At 40.3% G+C, this 22,776-nt stretch overlaps 1 protein-coding gene across 2 annotated transcripts in view; it reads right to left on the bottom strand.

Moving 5' to 3' along the window:
- The window catches only part of NOX4 (NADPH oxidase 4), a 99,856-nt gene that overhangs the window by 57,231 nt on the left and 19,849 nt on the right, over positions 1 to 22,776 (bottom strand). For both annotated transcript variants that reach the window (XM_009334834.1, XM_009334832.1), the window contains exon 10: positions 6,188 to 6,248. In XM_009334834.1, coding sequence (XP_009333109.1) covers positions 6,188 to 6,248 — 61 coding nt within the window. The remainder of the gene's footprint in view (positions 1 to 6,187; positions 6,249 to 22,776) is intronic.

Raw genomic sequence — 22,776 nt, forward strand, 5'->3', positions numbered from 1 at the left:
AAGGGGGAATGGCTTTAAACTAAAGAGGGGTAGATTTAGACTAGATATAAGGAAGAAATTGATTACGGTGAGGGTGGTGAAACACTGGCACAGGTTGCCCAGGGAGGTGGTGGATGCCCCATCCCTGGAAACCTTCAAGGTCAGGTTGGACGGGGCTCTGAGCAACCTGCTCTAGTTGAAGATGTCCCTGCCCATGGCAGGGGGGTTGGACTAGATGACCTTTAGAGGTCCCTTCCAACCCAAACTATTCTATGATTCTATGACATTGAAGGACAAAAATAATTTACATCATTCCGCCATGTCATTTTCTATAATCATTACATGATTAAAAAGAGCCTGGGATATGCAAAAAGGTGGAAGTTTACAAGTAACAAGGATGCATGAAGAAAGGTCTTCAGAGTAGGAGAAAATTTCCTTCAAGGCAACTTTCTCACATAAAAATCTTTTTTCCCTGTAGAGGTAAAACTCATTAAATGTTCAAATCAGAGTTGACTTAAGTTATACTGGTTTTGGTACTAAGTCAGCTGGAGTTCAATTAATGTAAAATAAACCAGGTCTGGAGCCAAAAATTCAGACGTGTTCACCTTCAGCATTAATTCTTTAATCAGAGGAAAGGAGCTTTCAGCATTGACCCAGTAAACTAAATCTGTTCTCCTTCTTTGTCTCCATTCTCTTAATCCTGTCTTTTATTGAGGTTGTTTGCAGTCATAAATAAAATAGTTAATGAATGTTAATGGCAATGAAGAATAAAAGTAGTATTCCGTACAACACACTGGCTAATTATCCTGTTAAGCCATTTTAACCTCCCAGTAATGTAACAGTATTACTTTTATTACTAACATCAAATTATATAAATATAAACACAATTAAACCTTTTTAGCACTCAATTCTGATATCTTCCTCAGAAGTGTAAGTAGGATTCACTGACAATATGAGAATTGGTAGCCATAAAATCTAACAGGGGAAAATAACATCTACCCCATCTCTGTCTTCTGCTTCCAAAACCACATGTTGATTTTGCTGGAATAACTGACAGTACCACGTCACTAACGCCTTTACACCCTGCCAGGAATCTCATGGAATAACTAAACACAACAAAAGACATGTTACTATGGAATGAAAAAGGCCCAAATCAAACAGAGCTTGAGGTAATAGCAAAAGAGTTCACCAACTGTTCATCACCAGTGACTAAATATTTTTAAAGAAACTCAGTAGCAGTTATAATGATCCTGGGACACCCTTGACACAACCTGCGGGCAGACTTTGTAGTCTTACTATTCCTTCTTGTCATCTTCTGCTTCACACATTCCTCCAGTCCGAATCAGGATCTACTAAGAATATAGTAGATACTGACTGAATGATCCACTACTTCAGTATCTCTAAAACTGTCCCTGGGGTTACTGAAAATAAAATATTGCTTCTTTGCTAGTTCCTGCGCTTGCTGATAAATTCCAGCTAAGCGCAGCAATGCACAGCAAGCCTTGGGATGCTTGAGGCATTTTCTAAACCAGGAGCTGCAAGGGCTTAACAAGGTCACATAGATACTCCTGAACAATTTGACAAACCCTCCAAGCCCAGCAAGTTTAGATCATTTTTTCCTTCAGAGCCACTCAAAAGGTATGTTTATTTTCTTCTGGTGAGCATGCAAAAAATCCTAAGTCAGCCTCCAAAATCTCAAACAACTGCCTTAAAATTTTTGTCTGTTTAAAAATAAGAAATTTGGGGTGTGTACTCTTTGCTGTCTCAGTCCATAGGGAGTTAAACAAAATCTATGCTTTCAAACATTTGCCATGCTCTGGAAAATTGTTGGTTTTAACCAAAAAAACCTTTTTTTTCCCCCCTGAAACTTCCTGCTCCAAATCTGGACCTTCCAGAAAAAGGACTATGACAATATCTGACAAAAAATTCACATCATACCACGTCAGATTCAAAATAAGGTAGTCAGTACCTAAATGACCTACCGACCGTGTATATCCTCATCTAGAGCAGGAACAATTAAGCAAAGATACCTATTTTCTGATGAGACCTAGAGTTTACTAGGGTGATGCAGTTCGGTACCCCATGATCTGTCTGTTCTGGCTCTAGCTGGAGAGTTCCCGCACACATCAACACCTCCTGCTGCCATGACATTCAGTAACCTATAGGACAGAAGTCTCAGACTGAAGTGCTCTTATGGCATCCCCACAATAAATACCATGCTGCTCAGAATGGTGGACAGGCCTTGCGAATGTCGCTAGGATCATACGCAACTACACAGCAGGATAATGTCACTACAAGATAAAAATTACCGTAGAGCACAGAACAACAGCAGTATTTTAAACACGGTCCCACATCAATTTGTACCAGCAACACACTGCAACGTAACAGCAATGTTTTATTGCCTTAAGGCATGCAGTTCACCTTAACACCTCTGAGTGCTGTGTATTTGTTTTCCACAAAAACATGCTGCAAGGCTTCAGAAGTCTGTTATTTTGGCATCATCAATATCACTCTCTGTCTCGCACCCTGAAGTTTGTCTAGTGAATGAGACACATTGTCTTGATACACTGCCGTGGTTTTTTTTTCACTGCTGTCAAGTGGATGGACATGAGGCATGGCCTATGGCCTCTCTTTTTCCCTCTAGAGATGCCAGATGAAATGTCAGCTTTAAAACTAAACAAGCAGTAGCACTTGAGGCAGCAGCAAGAACAGAGGAAGCATAAGGCTGATAGATGACAATGCTGAGAACAAACTAGACAGTAAGTGGGACAAAAAAAAACTTTCAAAAAACCCTTTTGTAAATACTAAGCCAACAATTTTTTCAAAGCTGCAGAGAAACAGGTGACCACAGAACTTTGAGAGAAGCAGGCTAGTAACAAACAAGATCAGCTTATTAGCTAATCCATGGATCTCACAGCTCTGATCCGTGCACAAGCCATTGCAGGGACTTCAATGTTACTGCAGGGTTTAAAGTTGCCATCCACCAGCTCAGCCGCAGTAACTGCCAGGCAGCCGCAGGGGAAGACACGCTGACTTAGCTCTGCGCCACAGGGCTAACCCAACCTGCAGGGCTTCACATTTGCATTTACCACAGATCAGCCACTGTAAACCCATCGTAACTTGGGTGTCTACGTCCTGACAGGCTAACTAAACTGTGGTCTACAGCCATAGGTTCCACCTCTGTAATATGATGAAATAATTGCATTAATAGTACGAGCCACCACAATGCCACAAAACGTTTTGTTAATACAATAGGCGCTGACTTAAGTAGTCACAAGTCAGCACAAAGATAGTAATTACATTATCACAAAACCATTCTTTAGGGACGCCTATAATAGCTGTTCCAATATTCACAATGCCCAGTGCACATGGCAAAAGATGGAAAAATCGTGTTAGGAACCTTTACGTGGGAAAAATCACAACTAATTGCAAATTAATTAAACTAACTTACCTCTGAGGTAGTGATGTATATACCTAGACTCTCTTTACAATGAACGAAGAGAAAAAGGCATGCTTGGTGCCTGGCTTGTCTCATCCTAAACTAGACGCATAAACAGGTCAGAGGCCTACAAAGGGAGCCATGGGAAATATTTCAGGTGAAAGTATTTGCTACACAGGCATCTGAGGGCACATTACAGCAATACTAATGCCTGCGTGTCTTTGTTTTCTGTGATGAACATGAAAGCTAAGCACAATACAGTTACTAATACCACCATAACACAGATGAGAAATGAAAGATTTCAGATTTGTATTGGAAATTTATCTAAAGGATGCCGCTGCCTACATAATGGGAGGGAATGTTGTGCCTTTATCCAAATCCACTTCTCAGCTCTTCTAAGCTCAGATAGCACCATTTGGTTTCAATGGAGCAAGAAACACATCACTTAGGGGTCTGGATTACCGTTTGGTTTGCAAAGGTCTCAGAGCTACAGTTTCTGAGGTTTCTTCCTCTCTTCCCTACTTTTTCTATCCTACGTTTTTCATGGTTCAAATCATTGCTTTAAAAAGCAAATAACAGTATTGCCTGAAAATCTACTAAATACCTGCTCCTATGCAAAAAATTATTTCTAGAGTGACTGCCTTTTTCAGAAGCCACTTCTTGCGGCTTCTTCTATTGGATATCTAAAATGATATGCACTGGGATATAGGCAATAAATGACTTTCCATTAACAGCAACTTCTCATCAGGAGTTGATAATTCTATTACCCCTTATCTTTTCTCTTGACATGCAGTTGCTTTCCCAACCTACAAAACAAAGTCACTAAGGCCACGAGGTATTCTATTAAATTTGCAAAACATAAGACTCAGTGTCAGAGACTTGACCCGAAACATGACTTGCAGAATTGGTTTGCCAGCAGAGTGTATCCCCCCTCAAGTCCTTACAGCTAGTGGCAGAAAATTGTTCCTTCACCACATCTCCCAGGTGCAGGCAGCAGAAGCTGAAGCCAGCGAGAGAAGAAATGTCTCAAACTAACCGGTTCTTCTCTGCATTTTACGGCATATCTGCACTCATTTTGCATCCTTTTAATTTAGGCTTGTAATTGAGTTCTCTGAAATAAATTAAGTCTCCTTGGTGTCAGGCATAAACTGTCAGGAATGTGAAAATGTGATACACGATAGAATTTGAATAAATAGGATAAAGGCTGAGAGAATACATCGTGAGAAGAGCTCAAATGACAGTATGTCACATAAAACCACCTCCAGCCCAATATCCTGTCTGCAGAAGCGGCCATTAGAGCACACTTAAGAAAGATTATAAGGAACATGGCAAATATAATAATCGTGCCTCAAACAGTCAGCAGATTAGAGACCATTAATTGTCACAGGGCTTAAGGGACCAAGTGAGAACAGGGCTTCATGGTACAGATGCGGCATAAAGGGTTAGGTACACCGCCTGCTTCTCGACAGCACATTTGACCCTGGGAGAGATATCCCTGTTTAGCAAAACTAATACAACAAATGGTCTCTGTAATGTGACAGTGTCCTGAATCTCATACAGTCCTACCTAGGCAGACCTGCCTCTCAATGGAGAATATAGATACTGAGTTGGGAGAATAACATTTAAATGTTAATAGAGAGGAATTCATGCCACAGAGGCAATCAGAAAACTTCAAAGATGCCACTTCTTTCAGAAAACTCATTTAGCTAGTACTTCTCCACCCGACTTGTCCCAATAGCCTACTGTCCTCTCACAGGTAGGAATGATGCTTAACAGCAAAAGAGCCATCATACTGTGGCAGACCAAAGGCTAATTAGGCCCATAATCTGCCTCTGTCTGGCCAACTTCCTATACTTCAAGCAAGAACAGAAAATCAGGGTGATTATGGAGCATACGTGCATATGGCACTGCCCTCCCCTCCCAACCTCTGCCTATTAAAGTTTCAGCGACTTCCACAGCCAAGCATGCAGCTGGACCAACACGCTCAACAGATATTCATGGACTTACTTCTCCCTGAATTGGTCTAATCCCTTTTAGGGCAACAAGCTCATTTGACTCAGTTCCACAAACACACAAGCCAACACAAATTAACATGGAAAACATTTCTTCATAAGAAATGAACAAGATGGTGTTGTGTATTTGTCTTCCCTACAAGGAGATGCTATGCTAAGCAAGAAGAAAGTCAGCCCCCAAGGAATAATGACAACTATCACTTGAGTATACAACTGTCACAGGGAACAGCAAATAATTACCATTCTCCTCTGCAGGGAATCCTGGCTTACACCCCTAGTCTGGAGGACATTCAAAGAGCAATGGAAGAACATGAAAGCAACCTGTAATCTCAGTGTACCATAGGCGTTAATTAACCTGGCAGCCATCCAAACTGCTAGCATCAAAATCCGCTTATCTGGGAGCTGCACATTTCAGCATTTCTGCAGACACTACTACGCACAGAGGCACTGCACTGGACAGGGGCAGCAGGCTACCAAAAAATAAGAAAGAGAGGAAGAAACGGAGGAACACTGAAAATTATTATATTGCAATCAGATCTGTTAGTAGTTGGAAAAACATGTTATCTGAAGAAATGTACATCTGAATAAAGCAGGGGTTGCATCAAGAAATGTAATAAAAATAGCTTTGGGAAAACAAGCATGAATGATCTCTAGTGAGAATACACCACAATCAAGGTACAATCGTGCTGAAGCCAGAAAGGGATAACAGTTCAAGTAAAGGTATTTGTCTCTGAAAATGAATTGTTTTTCTACATACCTGTCCAGTCTCCTACTACTTTAAGGTGGACCCCAAACGTTGCTTTGGTATCTGTAGGGCACTAAAAATATTAAATATATTAAGGACCACTTCTGAGTAACAAGAAAATAACAAAATGCATTCAAAGTACAGTTGTTAAGACAGAACCTGGTGTAAATAGGTCGTTCCTGAGCAGCCATACCAGCAGCTATACTCTTTAAAAAGCAAGTCTAGCATCACTACAGTTCAGGAAGCCAAGCATGGCTAGTCTCCACTCAGGCTTAACCCTTTCTTCTAGTCACAGAGGAGTTTGGGATGGGCTTGTCTGGGGGTGTGATTTGGAACAGCCACTTCACTAAGCATTACTCAGCAATGATACCAGCTGAGGATACAACAGTACAGAAATACTCCCTCTACTATTGGCACATCATTCAAAATCAGGAACTGCCCCATTACTCCTAAATCAAGGCATTTAAGAGACTTCTGGTTCTTGAATGTCAGGGCACATGTTTTCAAGCTGATCACTCTCACACAACTGATGCTTTCTTCTAAATGGAAACTGAGATTTTGCTGCACTTGACAAGAGCTTAGAGTTTGCAAAGGAAAAACACCAGATTGCATGGCACATCATAAAAATCACTTTGCAGCCACCATTCTCTCACACTGCACCTATGCCCCCACCTCAGGGCTACTTGCTTGTGACTATCAACACAGGAATGATATTATTTACAGTCTTATCCACACCATGGTATCTAAAAACCTCCAGTCAAGCCATATCAAAGGTCTAAAAGCCCCCTCAGTTTCGTTCCTTGTTAGCTACAGGGAGATTTCAAATGCACAGTCTGGACAGCTTTTGCAGGTACACCAAATGATTTCACACATAAACAGGACAAGCAACTATTGCTCAATAAAAGATTCTTCCCTTTTGTCACTTAAACCATGACAACTTTCCATCTATAAACCAACATCATTGGCTTCTTTTTGATAGAAGATATTACTACTGACTTTTGATGCCTTTCTTAGAACCTGTTAATGATTGATCCAACCTCCATCATGAATCCGACACCCAACAGATGACATTCCTGTCTTTTTTTTTTTCTACTGCTACAGACAAATATGAATTCTGAGGAGAGGGCTTAAATTCAAGGAACACATCTATATTATAAATAAAAGAGGCCCAGGTCCAAGCACCAAACAGTCAATCATCCACCACGCTTGTGAGGACACTTCTTGGCTCTGTTCTGTACCATCGCCATTAGCATTCCCAAGATAATCTGTTGCACCGTGGGAAACCACTGCTCTCAGGGCTAAGGATCAGTTCCTAGCAGTTCCTTATTTAGCAGCAGAAACAGATAAAAGGTTAGTATTCTCTACATCTTGGCAAACCTAGAACAGGGAATACAGTGTCCTGGCTAGTCGCTCCATTTTCCTGAAGGGGAAAAGCATTCTTGCTAAGAGTACCGACTACTAGACAGGCTCATGTTTAATTGCTTGTCATCTTTCAAGTTTTCCTATAAAAATTTGGTACAGAAATTTAGAGTCAGAGTTATTTCAGCAAGTCTTACTTAGCCTTCAAAAAAAAGGCATCAAGGGAGGGATGCAGGCAAACCTCACACAACGAGGCCAGTGTTTGATGTGGCTAGTTGCAAAGTCTTCCAACAAAAATACCAAGACCAATTCTCCATATAAAAGTAGGTAAGCAGCCTCTCAGCTAGAAAGTTGCATACTGGCAGCAAAAAGTTCTGGTCTCCTTGGGCCTTCTGTAAGAGCCTTTAGCAGAGTTTATTTTTCAGTCTGGGCTGCCCCAGGGCTCTCTGTGTTTCACAGGAGGTTGAGTGATTTTCTTAGTCCAACTATGCACAGTCCCATTTCAGCACATCTATAAAACTGTCTGTCATTCCCTCCTTCTATGAAAGCTAATGGCAGAATACCCCTTGTCTCCAGCCAGAATAGGTTCAAACCTGTTATCATTTACATTACCCTTGTGACTAACTCCGTTCTGCACTACTTTGAAAAATTATCCAATTAAAAAAAGATTTATTTCTCTTTAGACTTTAGGAAGCCTATTTTGATACCTATAACGGGGTATGTGAGTTCCTCAGAGAGTTCTGGAAAAATCTTATCGTGCTGCTAAATCCTAGCAGAAGAAACACGCCCATCATCTAGGCTACACAGAGTGAATTTCCCCCAGTTCAAGAGAGAGAAAGATTGTAGATGGTCCAGTGAAGGGCCACCAAGACGATAAGAGGATTGGAGAACCTGACATACAAAGAGAAGTCAAAAAGGGCATGTGCTTGTGTAACCCACAGAAGAGAAGGTTCAGGGAGATCACTGTCTTCCAATACCTAAAAAACAGCTATAGAGAAGATGAAGGTGCTGTCTTCACCACCATGCATGGTGACAGGACAAGAGACCAGGGACACAAGTCGCTTCACGGGAAATTTCATCTGGATATAAGAAAAGCATTCTTCACCATGGAATAGGTAGCCAGAGAAATGGTGCGATTTCTCTTGCTAATTCAGCTTCACAGGTCCCTGGATAACCTAATTTATGGCCCTTGCACCAGAAGGTTGAACCAGATGATCTCCAGAACTTCTTCCCACTTAAGACTTTCCTATGAACCTGTATTTTTAACTTTGAAAATTGCTTTTATGTTTTTACTTATGTTCGGATGGAACCTCCTCTGTTTCAGTTTGTGTTGTCCTGTCACTGGGTGCCACTGAGAAGAGTCTGGCCCTGTTTTCTTCACTCCTCCATCAGTTCCAGCTCTCTCAGCCTCTCCTCATATGAGAGATGCTCCAGTTCCTTAATCATCTTCATTGCCCTTTGTGCTCCAATATGTTCATGTCTCTCTTGTACTGGGGAGCTCAGAACTGAACACAGAGCTCCAGATATATCTCACCAGTGCTGAGCAGAGGAGAAGGGTCACCTCCCTCGACCTGCTGGCAATGTTCAGCCTAATACAGCCCATGAGGCTGTTAGCCTTCTTTGTTGCAAGGGCACATTGCTGGCTCATGGTCAACTTGGTGTCCACCAGGACCCCTGGTCATTCTCTGCTGAGCTGCTTTCCAGCCAGTTCCCATCATGTACTAGTACCTGGGGTTATTCCTCATCAGAGGCAGGATTTAGCAATTCCTTTCCCTGATCTTCGTGAGGTTACTGTCAGCCCATTTTTCCAGCCTCTCAAGGTCCTTCAAATGGCAGCACAACCACCTAGTGTATCAACCACTTCCCAGTTTTGTATCATTTGCAAACCAGTATTGACCCCTGAGGTACACCAATACTGACTGGCTTCCAGCTGGACTTCGTGCTACTGATCACAACCCTTTCAGCCCAGCAGTTCAGCCAGTTTTCCACCTACCTCCCTGCCCATTCATCTACTCTGCACTTCATCAATTTCTCTATGAGGATTTTATGAGAAATGGTGTCAAAAACCTTGTGAATTACGATGCTCTTGTCCATTTTACAATATAAGTCTCTGATCACCTATTTTACTTCTAATTTGCCATATCTCATCTTTAAAACACTGCATAGCTAAACACTGCTTCAAGATCCTTATTACAGTCAGCTCATACACACATTTAAACTGACATCTATTTATGTTCTGTGAAGACAAGCACAAGCTGAAGCACCCTTTTGAATTGGAAATCAAGAGAATAAGCACATGAGCCTTGGTTAAATAAAGGCCTATCAAAGTGGCCTCAGCAATGCATGATGTCGTCTCTGCAGCTGGGAACAAAAACAATTAAAATTGTTTTGAAAATGTGTTTTGGCAAATACTACTTGGATTTCCCCCTGGGAAATCTGGGAGCCCTAAGAAACAATCCAGTGACTACTAACTGTACTGTGGCGAGAGCATACAGCCCCTTATTTTTTCCTTATTGCCCAGTACACTGCCCAAGAGGAAATTGTAAAGATTAGCCAATCTTGAAATAAAAATATACTTTTTCTTAGTTCCTTTTCCTTAAATAAACATATTTTCCAAACAGGTAAATCACTAACTCGAATAGTCTGTAATGAGAAGGGACATGAGACACTGTTAAACACAAGGTCACAAGTGGTAAGCTTTTCAGTAGTTCTTTCTGCATTTTGAAGAGTTAAATGAACCCCGTTTGCTGCACTCTGATTAAAATGCTATGGTACATAAATTAACTGTGGCAGATAGTGTAATTATGTGAAGCTATGTTAATCTTATTCTAACCTCAAGCTATCTATACCTTTAAAAAGCAAAAGATTTTACAGGTGGGAACATCTATACTAATCAGGTTATCTGCCAGGATTTGGCCATCCTCCAAACCCAATTGAAAACCAAAGGAAGTCTGTTAAATTTAATAGAGCTGTGCAGATTTACACCTCTGGAGAAACCAAACTATGTTCTTAGCATTGGAAAGTTGGTAGATTTCCTCAGAGCTGTTAATCACATGTGAGCAAGTTTACAATGCCGATTTTTATGTCATTTTTTTATGCGTTTTCACATTCAAAGCAGTGAGAATAGTATTTTATATGTAGATAAAACTTATGGAATACAGACTGTTCTATATCTTGATGAAAAAACACCTTCCCATATATTTTTTTTCCTTTTTTTTCAAGCTAACTTGAAATACAAATGCAAATTATCACATAGGGAATTTGCAACAACCCCTGGAGAACTTTATGTTTATAAACCACCAAATTAATTACACTCACCAGTAGCTGTAGCTCTACTATTTATCTCTGTGCTGAGATAAAATAGAGATAATTTTTAATAACCTTAATAATTTAATTAATTAATGTTTAATGCACTAATAGGTTAATACATACTTGAAATGTATTCTATTTATCAGTTTTACATCGTGAACACGATTCTCAGTTCTCCTCTATGCCTTGCTTTTATATGAACACAAAGTGAGTGAACTAATTACTGTTAGATCATAGTGGTAATACTTTACACTTTATATTGGTATAAAAATCTACTGGAGGCGATGAGCAGTGGAGAAATCTGTGCATATGAGAGCACAACATATAGGAAATGGAAACTATGTTATCAGCATCTGTGTTTCCAGTTTAGAATACCCCGAATATTTAACATTACTGGTATCTACTCCCAGTCAAGAATCCTGCCCAGAACAAGAAACAGGACAAACCTTATTGAAATAATTTTAATGGTATTAAATACTATTGAAATATTGTAAAAAACTCTTTTTAGACCTTGGGGTGCAGGGAGTTGGGGGTGACTAAACAGCAAACTAGCAAGAAAATAGAAAGTTAATTCCTGAAAGTTTCCAGTTCTTCTGTACATCTCTACCATAAGAATTGTGAAGACTCTTTAGAGAGATGGTAGGTTTTGATTACAGCACTGTCATGGAAGCACTGATGCGTACACAGGATAACACTGCATAATATCTGTTATCAGAAAAAAGGAGATGAAAGGGATGCCCAAGTTATGTAGCCCCATGCGGCTCTGCAAATAAAGCTCCTTACAAGTTCCCGTGGAGATACTGCTCTCAAGCTGATGCACTACAGTAAACACCAACTTCTGTGTTTGGTGCTGTAGTACGTGGCCTGAATAGTGCCCAAAGTTACGAAGAAGATCTGTGCCGCAGCTGGAAGAACAAAGTGAAACCTCATCTTTGATTCTGGGAACTAAAAAGCTCATTGCGGAGTTTGTTTAAATAAAGGGAGACTCCTTCAAAGAAGGCTTTCACTTTGGGGAAAAAGCCACGATATGATCCTAATACGGATTTGCAGCTATCCTGGCAGGGACTGTAAATACTGCTGAGCCCCTGATCTGTTTCCATGCCTCTGCCTGCCTGCCTGCCAGGGTGAACCAGCTGCACCACGAACCCTGTTTCATCAGCCCATCCTTGCTCCAGACTCAGACAAACCCTTACACAGATCAAGAAAAACACATTAAAGACTTAGCATGTTTGGGAAAGAATATTTTCCCTCCCATGGCAGGGGGGAGGGGTGTGAAGAAAAAGAAAAGATTTTCAACTTTGTCAATTGACAAGAAAATGTGAACCTCAGAAGCTCAGTAAGCTGTAGCTTGTCTGGTTTCATACAGAACTGATATAAACATTTCTAAAATGATTCATCCTGACATTAGAAAATGAAGAGGAGTGATGACAAACACTGGCATGCTAGGTAGCCAAAAAATAGTAGCTAGACTTCAGTCTGACTCACTGGAGGTGAACTCTTACACTGGGCTAACCCTGTTTTAACTAATGAATACCATAAGAAGCAAATTTCAGAGGGAAAAAAGTTAATCTGAGGAGTTACTCTTTTAAACTCACCTCTGCCTTAAAGGCTAGGAGATTCTCTAAAATGGCTCTGTTTACTTTTCTGGTTTGTGTCACTTTACAGATCGGATTTTGTCTAAAAGCTTTCCCTCTTAGAGACTTGGCCTTACAGCTATCCTAATTTAACTGGCAGACATCAGCAAACTTTATAACATCTCTGAACGTAGGGAAATCCTAACCATTTAACATGATTTAAGTATCAAGGGTGTCTGGATGATCAAGGCGAGACCACCATGCCTTGAATAACTCATTGCTTCAGCCAGAGCTCTTCCACTGCAGAACTGACCCCTTGCAAGCAGCCCAGCTGCAGAAACATATCCCAAATTCGCTTTCCATTCCCTTATACTCCTTGTTGTACAACCCCAAACACCTGCAGCCTAGCTAGTGGAAAAAACACACCATAACACTGCGGGATGCTCAGGGTGCATGACTGGTCAGCTGCAGTGCCAAGAAGGATCATTCTGGTCATCTGGGGTCTAACTTCTTCTGTAACATAAACCACAAACCCACACCCACTAATTCCTGTGAGTCTGTAGTTCAGCATTTACTACTTCACTCCCTGCAGCCTCAGTTGTTCAAACTGAGTGTTGCAACTCTCAATGTTCAAAACAATCTTTTTTTTTAGGTCTCAACCTATGAGCATTTGTTCCTTGATTTCACTCTTGCACTACAAGAAAACACAAATCTTTACTATAATAAATGTCTTAGGATTGTAAATAGATAAATAGTTGTGAGTGTAAAATACATATAATGTTGCATAAAATATATACATTGTTGAACAAATAATATGAAATTACTTCATTTGTTTTCTAGTAAGTCTGTAATAGCCTAACTGCTATTCTATTGCTGCTATGGATGCACTACAAAGATACACTTCTACAGACTAGTCAGTATTTCTTTGCCTCTGCAGCTCAACCAAGGTAAAAAACTTGCTGACTACCCTTTCACCCCAGCAGACACATTACATTTCATAGAACCATAGAATGCACAAGTTGGAAGGAACCCATAAGAATCATCAAGTGCAACTCCCTATAACATAGTAAAAATGTTTGGATCCTAGCAATATTCAGCCCATGTAATATATGCATTTCAAGTTGCTAGCTAGTGGAAGAACCAAACCACAACCTTATGGGATGTGCAGGATGCAAGCTTTTGTCCCTGAAGGAGTAAAAGGCAGTAGAGCAATGTTTCTGCTCAAGGCTGCCTCTCCAAGTCCTCTCCAATGCAGACACATTGCCAAGCAACGCTGCGCTGAGCTGACAAATGCATGAACAAGGAAACCGAATGGCACAAAAGGCTCCTTCTCCATCATCCCCGAGCAGAACCTATGGGCCATCTCCAGACGCGTGCTAACTGGCTCCCAGTGGTGTGAGGCACTCATGGAAAGAGCCATCAAAGGATCAATAGGTTTTCTAGTCGGATCACCGACACCTTGAGGAACGCTGTGTCCCTCCAAACTACCCTACCAGCACACACAGTATTTTGCCAGGCTAAAGCACAGATCCCAGCCAGTCAGCTGGTCTTAATTTTAGGACAGCAAGAGGCAGGGTGCGTCATTTCCTCTAATACTTTGTCCGCATGTTAACTGTATTCATGCTTAAGAGTTGTGCTTGTTTTTTTCATTTTGATGCTCTCCTGCACTTCCTAGACCTTTCTCTAACCTGACCTAGCAGCTAACCTAGAAGCACTACCTCTGATGGGAGAAAACACACTTCTCTGCTAAAGTCAGTAGATGCTTGTTATATATTGTAAATTTACTTTCATAATATCAGAAAATATTCTGATTCATAAGAGGGATCTGACATGACACCTTCTGTTTAAAGTATCTGCTGAAGGAGGACTCAGGATTTAGTGAACTTGAATGTAACAATTTCTGTGTTCCCTTGATCCAAAAGAGTCAGATTTGTAAGTTAAATGAAAGCAAAGGTTTACTTAGGGTTTTTATACAGACCCGGAAACTATTAAGCCCAAAACCAAACCAAACCAAACAAACAAGTCTAAGGAAGTACTAAAGGCATCTGAAATATTAATTATTCTATTTTTATTTTACATAAATTCTTTTCAAACAGCTGCTAGATTTTTTACTTCTATGAAGAGCAGACAAGCTCTAGGGATTTCTTTAGTTTGCCAGCAAGATACTTCACAATATCCGCATTTCCCTAAATGCTCTGTAAATCATCTCATAAAGACAAGTTTCACAACCATTTGCACAATATATTTAACAAATCTTACTAGAATGTCATCGTGTTAGATTTTGTTTTTATTGTATTCATCTGTCAGTATGAACTTACCTCCCAATGTCCTTACATACTTTTTACTCAGGCAAACTTCCAATAACTTTTCAGGGTTTTTTTTTTAAGTATTTCAGAATTTGGCCCCTAGGCTTTTCCTGTTGTGGATAGTTTATTTCTCGAGTTTACAGTACAGGGCATGTGTTTCTCCATCATCTCCAGTTTTGTTCCTTGCGCAGTACAAAATTTCTTGCTTAAAAGAAGCTTAGAGCTAAAACTTCACTGCTAAACTATTAATACCTTCACTAATTTTAAATGAACTCTATCATTCAGGGATAAAGACAACCTTGGCTCTACAAAACACTGGTTTTCTCTTACAAAAGCAAATGTGTTACTTGTGACATTGTATTATTTGCCGAGACCTTTCTGACAAGGCACCAAGCCCAAAAATGTAAAGGTACAGATCAGGACCATCACCTTGTAATCCTACCATGCCTAAATCCAGATACCAAATGGACTTAAATAGAGGTGCAGAGGTAACAAGGAAAACTCAGTCTACAAAAAAATCAAACTAAACAAAACAAAAACATTAAAGGTAGAAAATGTATGACTAAGTAATAGCTCTGAGACGTTTAGGTACAGTACTATAATTTGTCATGTACATCCAGAAACCTCTTTCAGGTAATTCTTCTACCTACTTTGAGATGATTAATGGACTTGAGTTTCTCTGCCTGGGCTTCTGTAATTATCACGTTATAGAATTTTAATTTGGATACTAACCAGACAAAGTATTCTTCCTCAGTAATACATACTTGGATTTTGCCTGTGGATCTGAGCGTCTGCATATGCAAACTTGTCCTCTCCCCTTCTCAAAACTCAGCTTTGACTTATTAAAAAACACACACATACTGGCCCCTTAACTTTCTACACCCCATAAATGACATAGCAAGGATTTGACCATCCATGTATATGAGCAGAGAATTCAAGTCCCTCTGGACTTTTTCTTTTCTTACTCATACAGAACTGTATGTGGAAGGAAAGGAAGAAAGATGTCACACTGCAAATCCTCCTGATGTGATCTGCTTCAAAATAACCACCTGCGCAAAAAGATGGAGAACCAGCAAAAGGGCAGAACTTCTTGGAGCTTTTTATTACCAGACTCTTCCAGTTTCTACTTCAACAGGATTTAAAAGCAGATTTGTTATGCAGCCCTGAAGTCGGGGAGGTCAGAGCACATTATGACACAGGAGAAAATTTCTAGTGTCAAAGAAAGTGTCAAACTACCTGTTGCAGGTAGTTAATCTCTGCTTACCTGCTACCAGAACAAGGATCTAGACACTGAATGAAGAGCCAAAACTCTTTGGAGGATCTGAAGAAGCAGCCACTCATGCTAATATAATGCAGGTATTTCATAAAGTCCTGGAGTCTAAAGGCTGGGATCTTTGCTTTGGGTTCTCTGTTTTGGTTTTATTTTTTGCTTTATATGTGCCACTTCCATGCCATCTGCCTCTATTAACTCCATCTCATAAAGCTACTAATCACTGGATATGCAGAGTACGTCTTAAACAGAGAGGCAGAGAAAGCTCAACAAGAGCTTATGCAAGTTACCTGTGTCTGAATATCAACAAGAATATCTTGGTATACATGTATGTGTTAGTTAAAAAAAAAGTCACCGAAGGACAACTTCAGTGCTAAAACAGTATTAATCTGAAAAGACAACAAACATCAAGCTCAGGATACATATCTCCTGGAACAACAAATGAGGTCCTGGACAGCTTTATAGATATGAGTACAGTATAAGGACATTTATCCAAAATATTTAAGGTTGCACTGTTCACAGGAGCAGAAGAGGTGGTACTCTTTCTACATACAGTCAACTTCTTACAATGTAGATTAACATCTTCACATTAAGCCTTTTATCTTAATAACAGGTGGCTTTTTAATTGTTTCCAAAAGGGATTCTGGATGCTTAAAGGGGAACTGCAGGATGGGAGGGGGCATCCTACCAATCGTGCTGGGTTGTGAGGAATGATGGAGAAAGGAATGAAAACTCTATGTCAAGTCAGTCAGTGAAGGTTGACCTATACAGATCAGGCAATGCTTTTTCTCTGCCTGAAGAGCCTGAGCTTAGTGGCCTAAGATTTATTGTTTCATCACTTCTAGCAAAATGATGTCCCAAATCTCAGAGAAATTCATGATCTTAGAGGTCTTTTCCAACCTTAATGATTCTTTGATTCAATATGGATTATTTGCCCGAGTAACTGCAATGAAGAAAGGAATTGTGGTTGGGTCACTGAAATCACTAGACAAGAACTACAGAATGCAGAATTCAGTTCCCAGAAACTCCTAAAGCCTCCCTCCTCTCCAGCATCTGACGGGGGATTCCCAGGGACTAACTCTAGCACCTTCTCTAGTCAATGCAATAATGTGATTGAGAGGATTTAAGGTTTGGCTCCTGTCCTGAATGTCTCTTGGAAGAGTCTCTCGCCCTCGTACTACAGAAGTATGGATTAGCCAAAATCACCCCCCTTTGTCTGTTTTGCACGACAAGAGTGCCAGTCTAGAGGAAGTGTTGTCTCAGTGCCTACATATAATGCATAAAACTCTGAGGTCTCATGCCTTGGGTGCTAAATACTTCAGATATCTTGTTATGGTGAAGTGTCAAAATACCTGAAAAGATAATCTATTGTAGACATATACAATTGTCAGAAATGAAAGAGGACAATCCCTTGAGACCCAACATTTTAGCTGGAAAAAAAAAAAAAAAAATTACTATTCCAAATAGCAGATCTATGTTGTTGCCATAAAACAAAACTTAATGAAGCCTTTCCATCAGCAGTTCAACTTCAGCAAAGAGGATACTGCAAACTGACTCATTCAATCACCACAGCACCTGCTACGCTTTCCTCCATAGCCACCACTGTAAAAGGCAGCAGTAAAGAAGCTTTGATGGAAGACTCAGTTCTCTACTGCATGTACCATCGGGACTAATTTCCTTTTCTCCTCAGAGGTGATACTCCTAGTTTAAAGACGGTACCCACTGAAAGAACAGTTTTGAACAGTTTGTGCTGTTCCTTGCATGCACCAGAAGGAAGGATTTTAAACTTCAAGCTATGCAGCCAGCAGTTTAAGTGAGCTCTGAATTCACACCACAACAGCAGAACAGTATCTCCTATCTTCGTGCAACATAGATTTTAGTTCCAAGGGGAAATGGGGGCATGACAGCAGCTAGTGACAAACCAAAACTGTCACAAATTTGAGATAACAGATTATTTGATCCTGCATTTGTGGATGTTTGTTGCAGAGCAGAAGTTTTCACCAAACCTCAGATCTGAGCCATCGCCAAATTTAGAAGAATTCGTCTCTTGGTCTTGTTCTTATTTCAAGGTCTGTCACAATCTAAGTTCCACATGAAGTGATGTAATTGTTTCCTACCTTCTTTTGCCACAAGCGAATCAACACTACTAAAACAACAAGGTTACCAAGCTTTATGAGGTGCTGGGAGTAGACACCAGTCTTTTGGTAGCCAAGCTGTCTGAACTGCAGCTTGTGAGGTTTTGTGGCTTGCCTTGACTCTGTAGTAGATTCAGCAGAGACCACATGAAAGGACCCAGCACATCTTCTGAAGCACTTAACATGTGCAAAACACAAGGCTATTTCCACGAGGCTTACTGCCAATCACTTCATGCCAATGCAAGAAATTGCAAAAACATAGCAGAAAAGGTGACTTCTCTTGTAAGACACTAGTATATATTCTAAACAGGAACCTACTTCTGAAGTCATTCATTATCAAAAAAAGGAAGTGCGCAGCCATAAATGGTCAGTACCATTTCATGCTGCTGCAAATAATCAGTAGTGTGGTTAAGTGTCTGGAAAGAGAGGGAATTCAATACTATGTGGAAAATGTAAGATGGAGATGGAAAGAAAGCCAATGTTACCATAAACGGCAAGCCTGAGTCTCTTCTTGTTCATACGACTTAAAACAAAGAGCAACCATAACGAAGTCAGAGGAAACAAATGTTTTTCAAAATGTAAAAAAAAAGATGGAATTATCTCCATAAACTATTTTTTTTCTTAGTTTTGATAAGAGGTGGGGCTTTCTATACTAAAGAAAGCGGAAGCAATGTTTTGGATATATGAACTGTAATGAAGGACCATCCTCACTACTAGAAATTGGTACTATTGCTGACACTTGTTTTCTTTTCCAAGGGCTTTAAAGATTGCTATAGACAATGACATTTAACTGCATTCCACAGCAGATGAGTTCTACGCTTTCTTCCACAGAAGTGTAAAGAAATGTCCGTCTGGGGAAGCAGAGCACTAAAGAGAAGATTTCTGATGTTTCTCTGGATGGTCTGATCTCCAGACCATACTGTGCACTTGGTCTGAAAGACAAATCTCCTTAAGAGTTCATCAAGTGGAAACACACAAAAATCATCTGTCCCTTTACAAACGCTCAACTAAAGTATTTATTTACAGAAAATATTTCTCCCCACTACAGATCAAAATATCTTGGAGCTGACAGTATTCTGCTCAGATTCAACTGTAAGATGCAATAATATCTTATCTAAAATAAGTAAGTTGGACGCAAGGGAGTACAGGACTGAAAATGTTACTCACACTGTTTTACACAGCATAGTAACAGTTGTGTACAGTTGTGTATAGAAACTGGTGAAAAAAGTACGGTAAAACATGTTAAAAAGAAAGCATTTTGTCAAAGTGAAATCAAAAACAATGGAGCAATGAAGACAGTGTGAAGCTAGTAGCCCACTATGAACTACCTAGAACTGGCCAGCAGGTTACTTGCAGGAATCCCAGATGTTGGGTCATCCCTTCATTACCATTCCCAGACTTTCCAATGGATAACAATGTCAAGGGGTCACACTAGTGAATAAAAAAACAGTGGAAGCATGCTTCAAAAATGGAGTTAAAAAATGCCAGCTTCCACATCGTTCATGAGAGAAAATTGGGTTCTCCAAGTGCCTGAACTTCAGAGTGTACAAGTGACATTGCCAGCAGGTCGAGGGAGGTGATGCCTCCCCTTTATTCAATACTGGCGCAGCCACATCTGGAGCACTGTGTCCAGTTCTGGGCTCTTCACTACAAGGGAGACATGGACATACTGGGGAGAGTCCAACAAAGGGCCAGGAAGATGATTAAGGGTCTGGAGCACATCTCCTATGAGGAAAGGCTGAGTGAGCTGGGTCTGTTCAGCCTGGAGAAGAGAATGCTTAAGGGGACCTTATCAATGTATACAAATATCTGAAGGTAGGGTGCAAAGAGGATGGAGTCAGGCTCTTTTCAGTGGTGCCCAGTGGCAGGACAAGAGGCAATAGGCACAAACTGAAACACAAGAGGTTCCCTCTGAATACCAGGAAACACTTTTTTACTTTGAGGGTGACCGAGCACTGAAATAGGTTGCCCAGGGAGGTTGTAGAATCTCCATCCTTGGAGATATTCAAAAGCCATCCAGACATGGTCCTAGAAAACTGGGTCTAGGAAGCCCTGCTTGAGCAGGGGGGTTGGACAGGATGATCTCCAGAGGTCCCTTTCAATCTCAACCATTCTGTGACTCTGTGACATGAAGTCTTTGACAGCAGAGCCAGGTCACAGGTTAGCAAAGAAGCCAGACTGGCAGCTCTGAGTTCAGAGCAACATGGATTTTGCTTCTCCAAATTCCCGTACGCATTTTGTACCAATGACTTCTGCTTATTCCTCCATTAGCAGGGGGAAGAATGCTTTCAAATGACAAAAAGGAAAAGAAAATAAATGCCAATGCACACATTTCTGAACAACGCTTACTTCTTTATGCTCACTTGGTTACGATTCAGAGCTCCCTCTGGCTCCGAGTGAAACAAGCGGGAGCTTTGCCAGAGTGCAATGGGAGTGGGTTCAGGCCCTTTACACAGCCTCCCAGTGTTTTCCTCCATCCCGACATTATGTAAGAAACTGAGCTAAACTGTAAATATGACACAATCTCAAAAAGGGAAGGGACTAGTAAAATATCTGCATGACTCCACGCTGACTCACCCCTTCCTTTCTGCTTTTGCTTACAGTCCTCGTTTAGAGTATAAAGATATGCCTGAACTGGTCACTTTTTGCCTTTTAAGCATACTCCAGGCACCGTGAGATGTTTCATCAGCTTAGACAGGACATCGCATAGAGCCTAAGCAGGACAACAGCAGAAGGCTGCAGCCTTCCCCCTAGCTCTGCTGCAGTCATCGCTGCGCTGTGCTGCGCTTCTAGCATCCGAAGCCCCACATGCCCCTCATGCTGCTCTCGCTGTGGCTCTGAGCCCCACGCTCCTACACCAGCCTAGAAAAATAACCCAGAGATTATCATCATCCAACAAAAGAAGCAGCAGTAGTGTTCCAGCTTGCTTGGTAACTACAAGTAGGTCAGATGGGAGCAGAAAAAATACTGAGTTAAGCTATTGCCTACACACTCTATAAGCACAGTCCCATGTCTGGCATCATATTAAACAAAAAAAAAGCTTTCTAAGCAGGACAGCAGCCCAAGGCATATTCTATGACCTAGAAAGACAGGTGGAAATGACTGTCCCCTGCTTAGGCTGGGCAAAAAGACTGCCATAAACCTAGACATTTCAAATCCTCATTATGCTGTAAAACAGCCATTTACCCAGTAACAGCATTTCTCCAGCATAGTTGACATTCTACCGAAATATGTTTGTCGCAATAAAAATGAAGCTCAGTAACTCAGTGGTAACTTCATATCTTGTAATAGTTAAAACATGTATGCGATCTTGAAGGATATGTTGTTATGCTGAAGGATATCAATGTACGTTAAAGTATAAAGCATTGAGCATGAACAGAAATTGCCCAGCCTAGTATTACATACTTAAAATATAATGCATTCTGCATGAGTGGAAATTGCTAGTTCTAACATTATATATTTAATACGTGGCTGTAAAAGTTACACAAACTGTAATTTATCAACCAGACTTATATATCTGAAATATACTGCATATTATCTGAATATAAATGAGTTATTTATATTCACTAAGAAAACTCAGACTCACAACAAGAGATCTATTTTCCATAGCTCCTAGATCTAGAAGGTTTTGTGCAAAAATATTTTTTCGTAACATCCGTTATTATAGTATGCCATTTTAAGTACTGGATGAAATCCTCAACCCATGCAAAGAATCTGACTTCAGTAAAACATCCTATTCAACTTCATCCTATGATTTAACCCAGTAGGTCCATGTCAGCATTCTCTTTTCTGATAAAAACTCTCATCATAACAAATAAGAAGTTTTGCCAGAGAAAAGACTACTGAACCAGGCCTAATATCCTTTGATGACATTATTTCTGGAAATTAGAACCGCACGATCCATTGTTTTAGCAGTGTCCTAAAATAAGGAGACTAAATCTTTTTAACGGTCCCATAGTTTCCAAACTGTGCAATTACTACTAATGACCAAATTATTGCCGTTATTTTAATTTCCACTGAGATGGACAGTCAGAAATCAAGAACATGATGTTTTGAGATTAATGTTTAAATAAGATATGTCCACTGCTATAAAACAGGTGTAACTTTATTAAATATAGCTATGCTAGGGCCAAACAAATGTTAAGAGCAATCTGAGACTTATGCTAAGTTCTTTAAATTTATTTTCTGATCACTAAACTAATAAAAAATACAAATAAACACTGATTGAATCATTCTGCACAAGAGACAGCTACCATTCCATCAGTACTGCAATGCACATCATTTTTCAGCATTGCACATCTAGTCATCTTCACGCACTACACAGAGGAAAGCCTTAAAAATTGCCTACTGGAGTTAACAACAGATAAATAACACACGTCTCTGCTTTCTACCAGTTAAGTGAATAGCCAGGAAAATTTTGCAAAAATCAGGCTATGCAAGTGCCAATATTGCTTCACCAAGCTATACAGAGGCAGCTTCCTTTAAGTGAGATTCACTCCCAGATTTACAGCACAAAATTTATTTTGGATGGAATTTAGTGTGGGTTCCCTTGTGACAGTACCTGCCTGCTGGCTCAGCATATAGATAAATAAATTAAAACAAACAAAACAAAACACCCCACAAAACCAAAGAGCTGGGAGTGGACAGG

The sequence above is a fragment of the Pygoscelis adeliae genome, unplaced genomic scaffold, assembly GCF_000699105.1.
Source record: "Pygoscelis adeliae isolate BGI_AS28 unplaced genomic scaffold, ASM69910v1 Scaffold141, whole genome shotgun sequence".
Lineage (NCBI taxonomy): Eukaryota > Metazoa > Chordata > Aves > Sphenisciformes > Spheniscidae > Pygoscelis > Pygoscelis adeliae.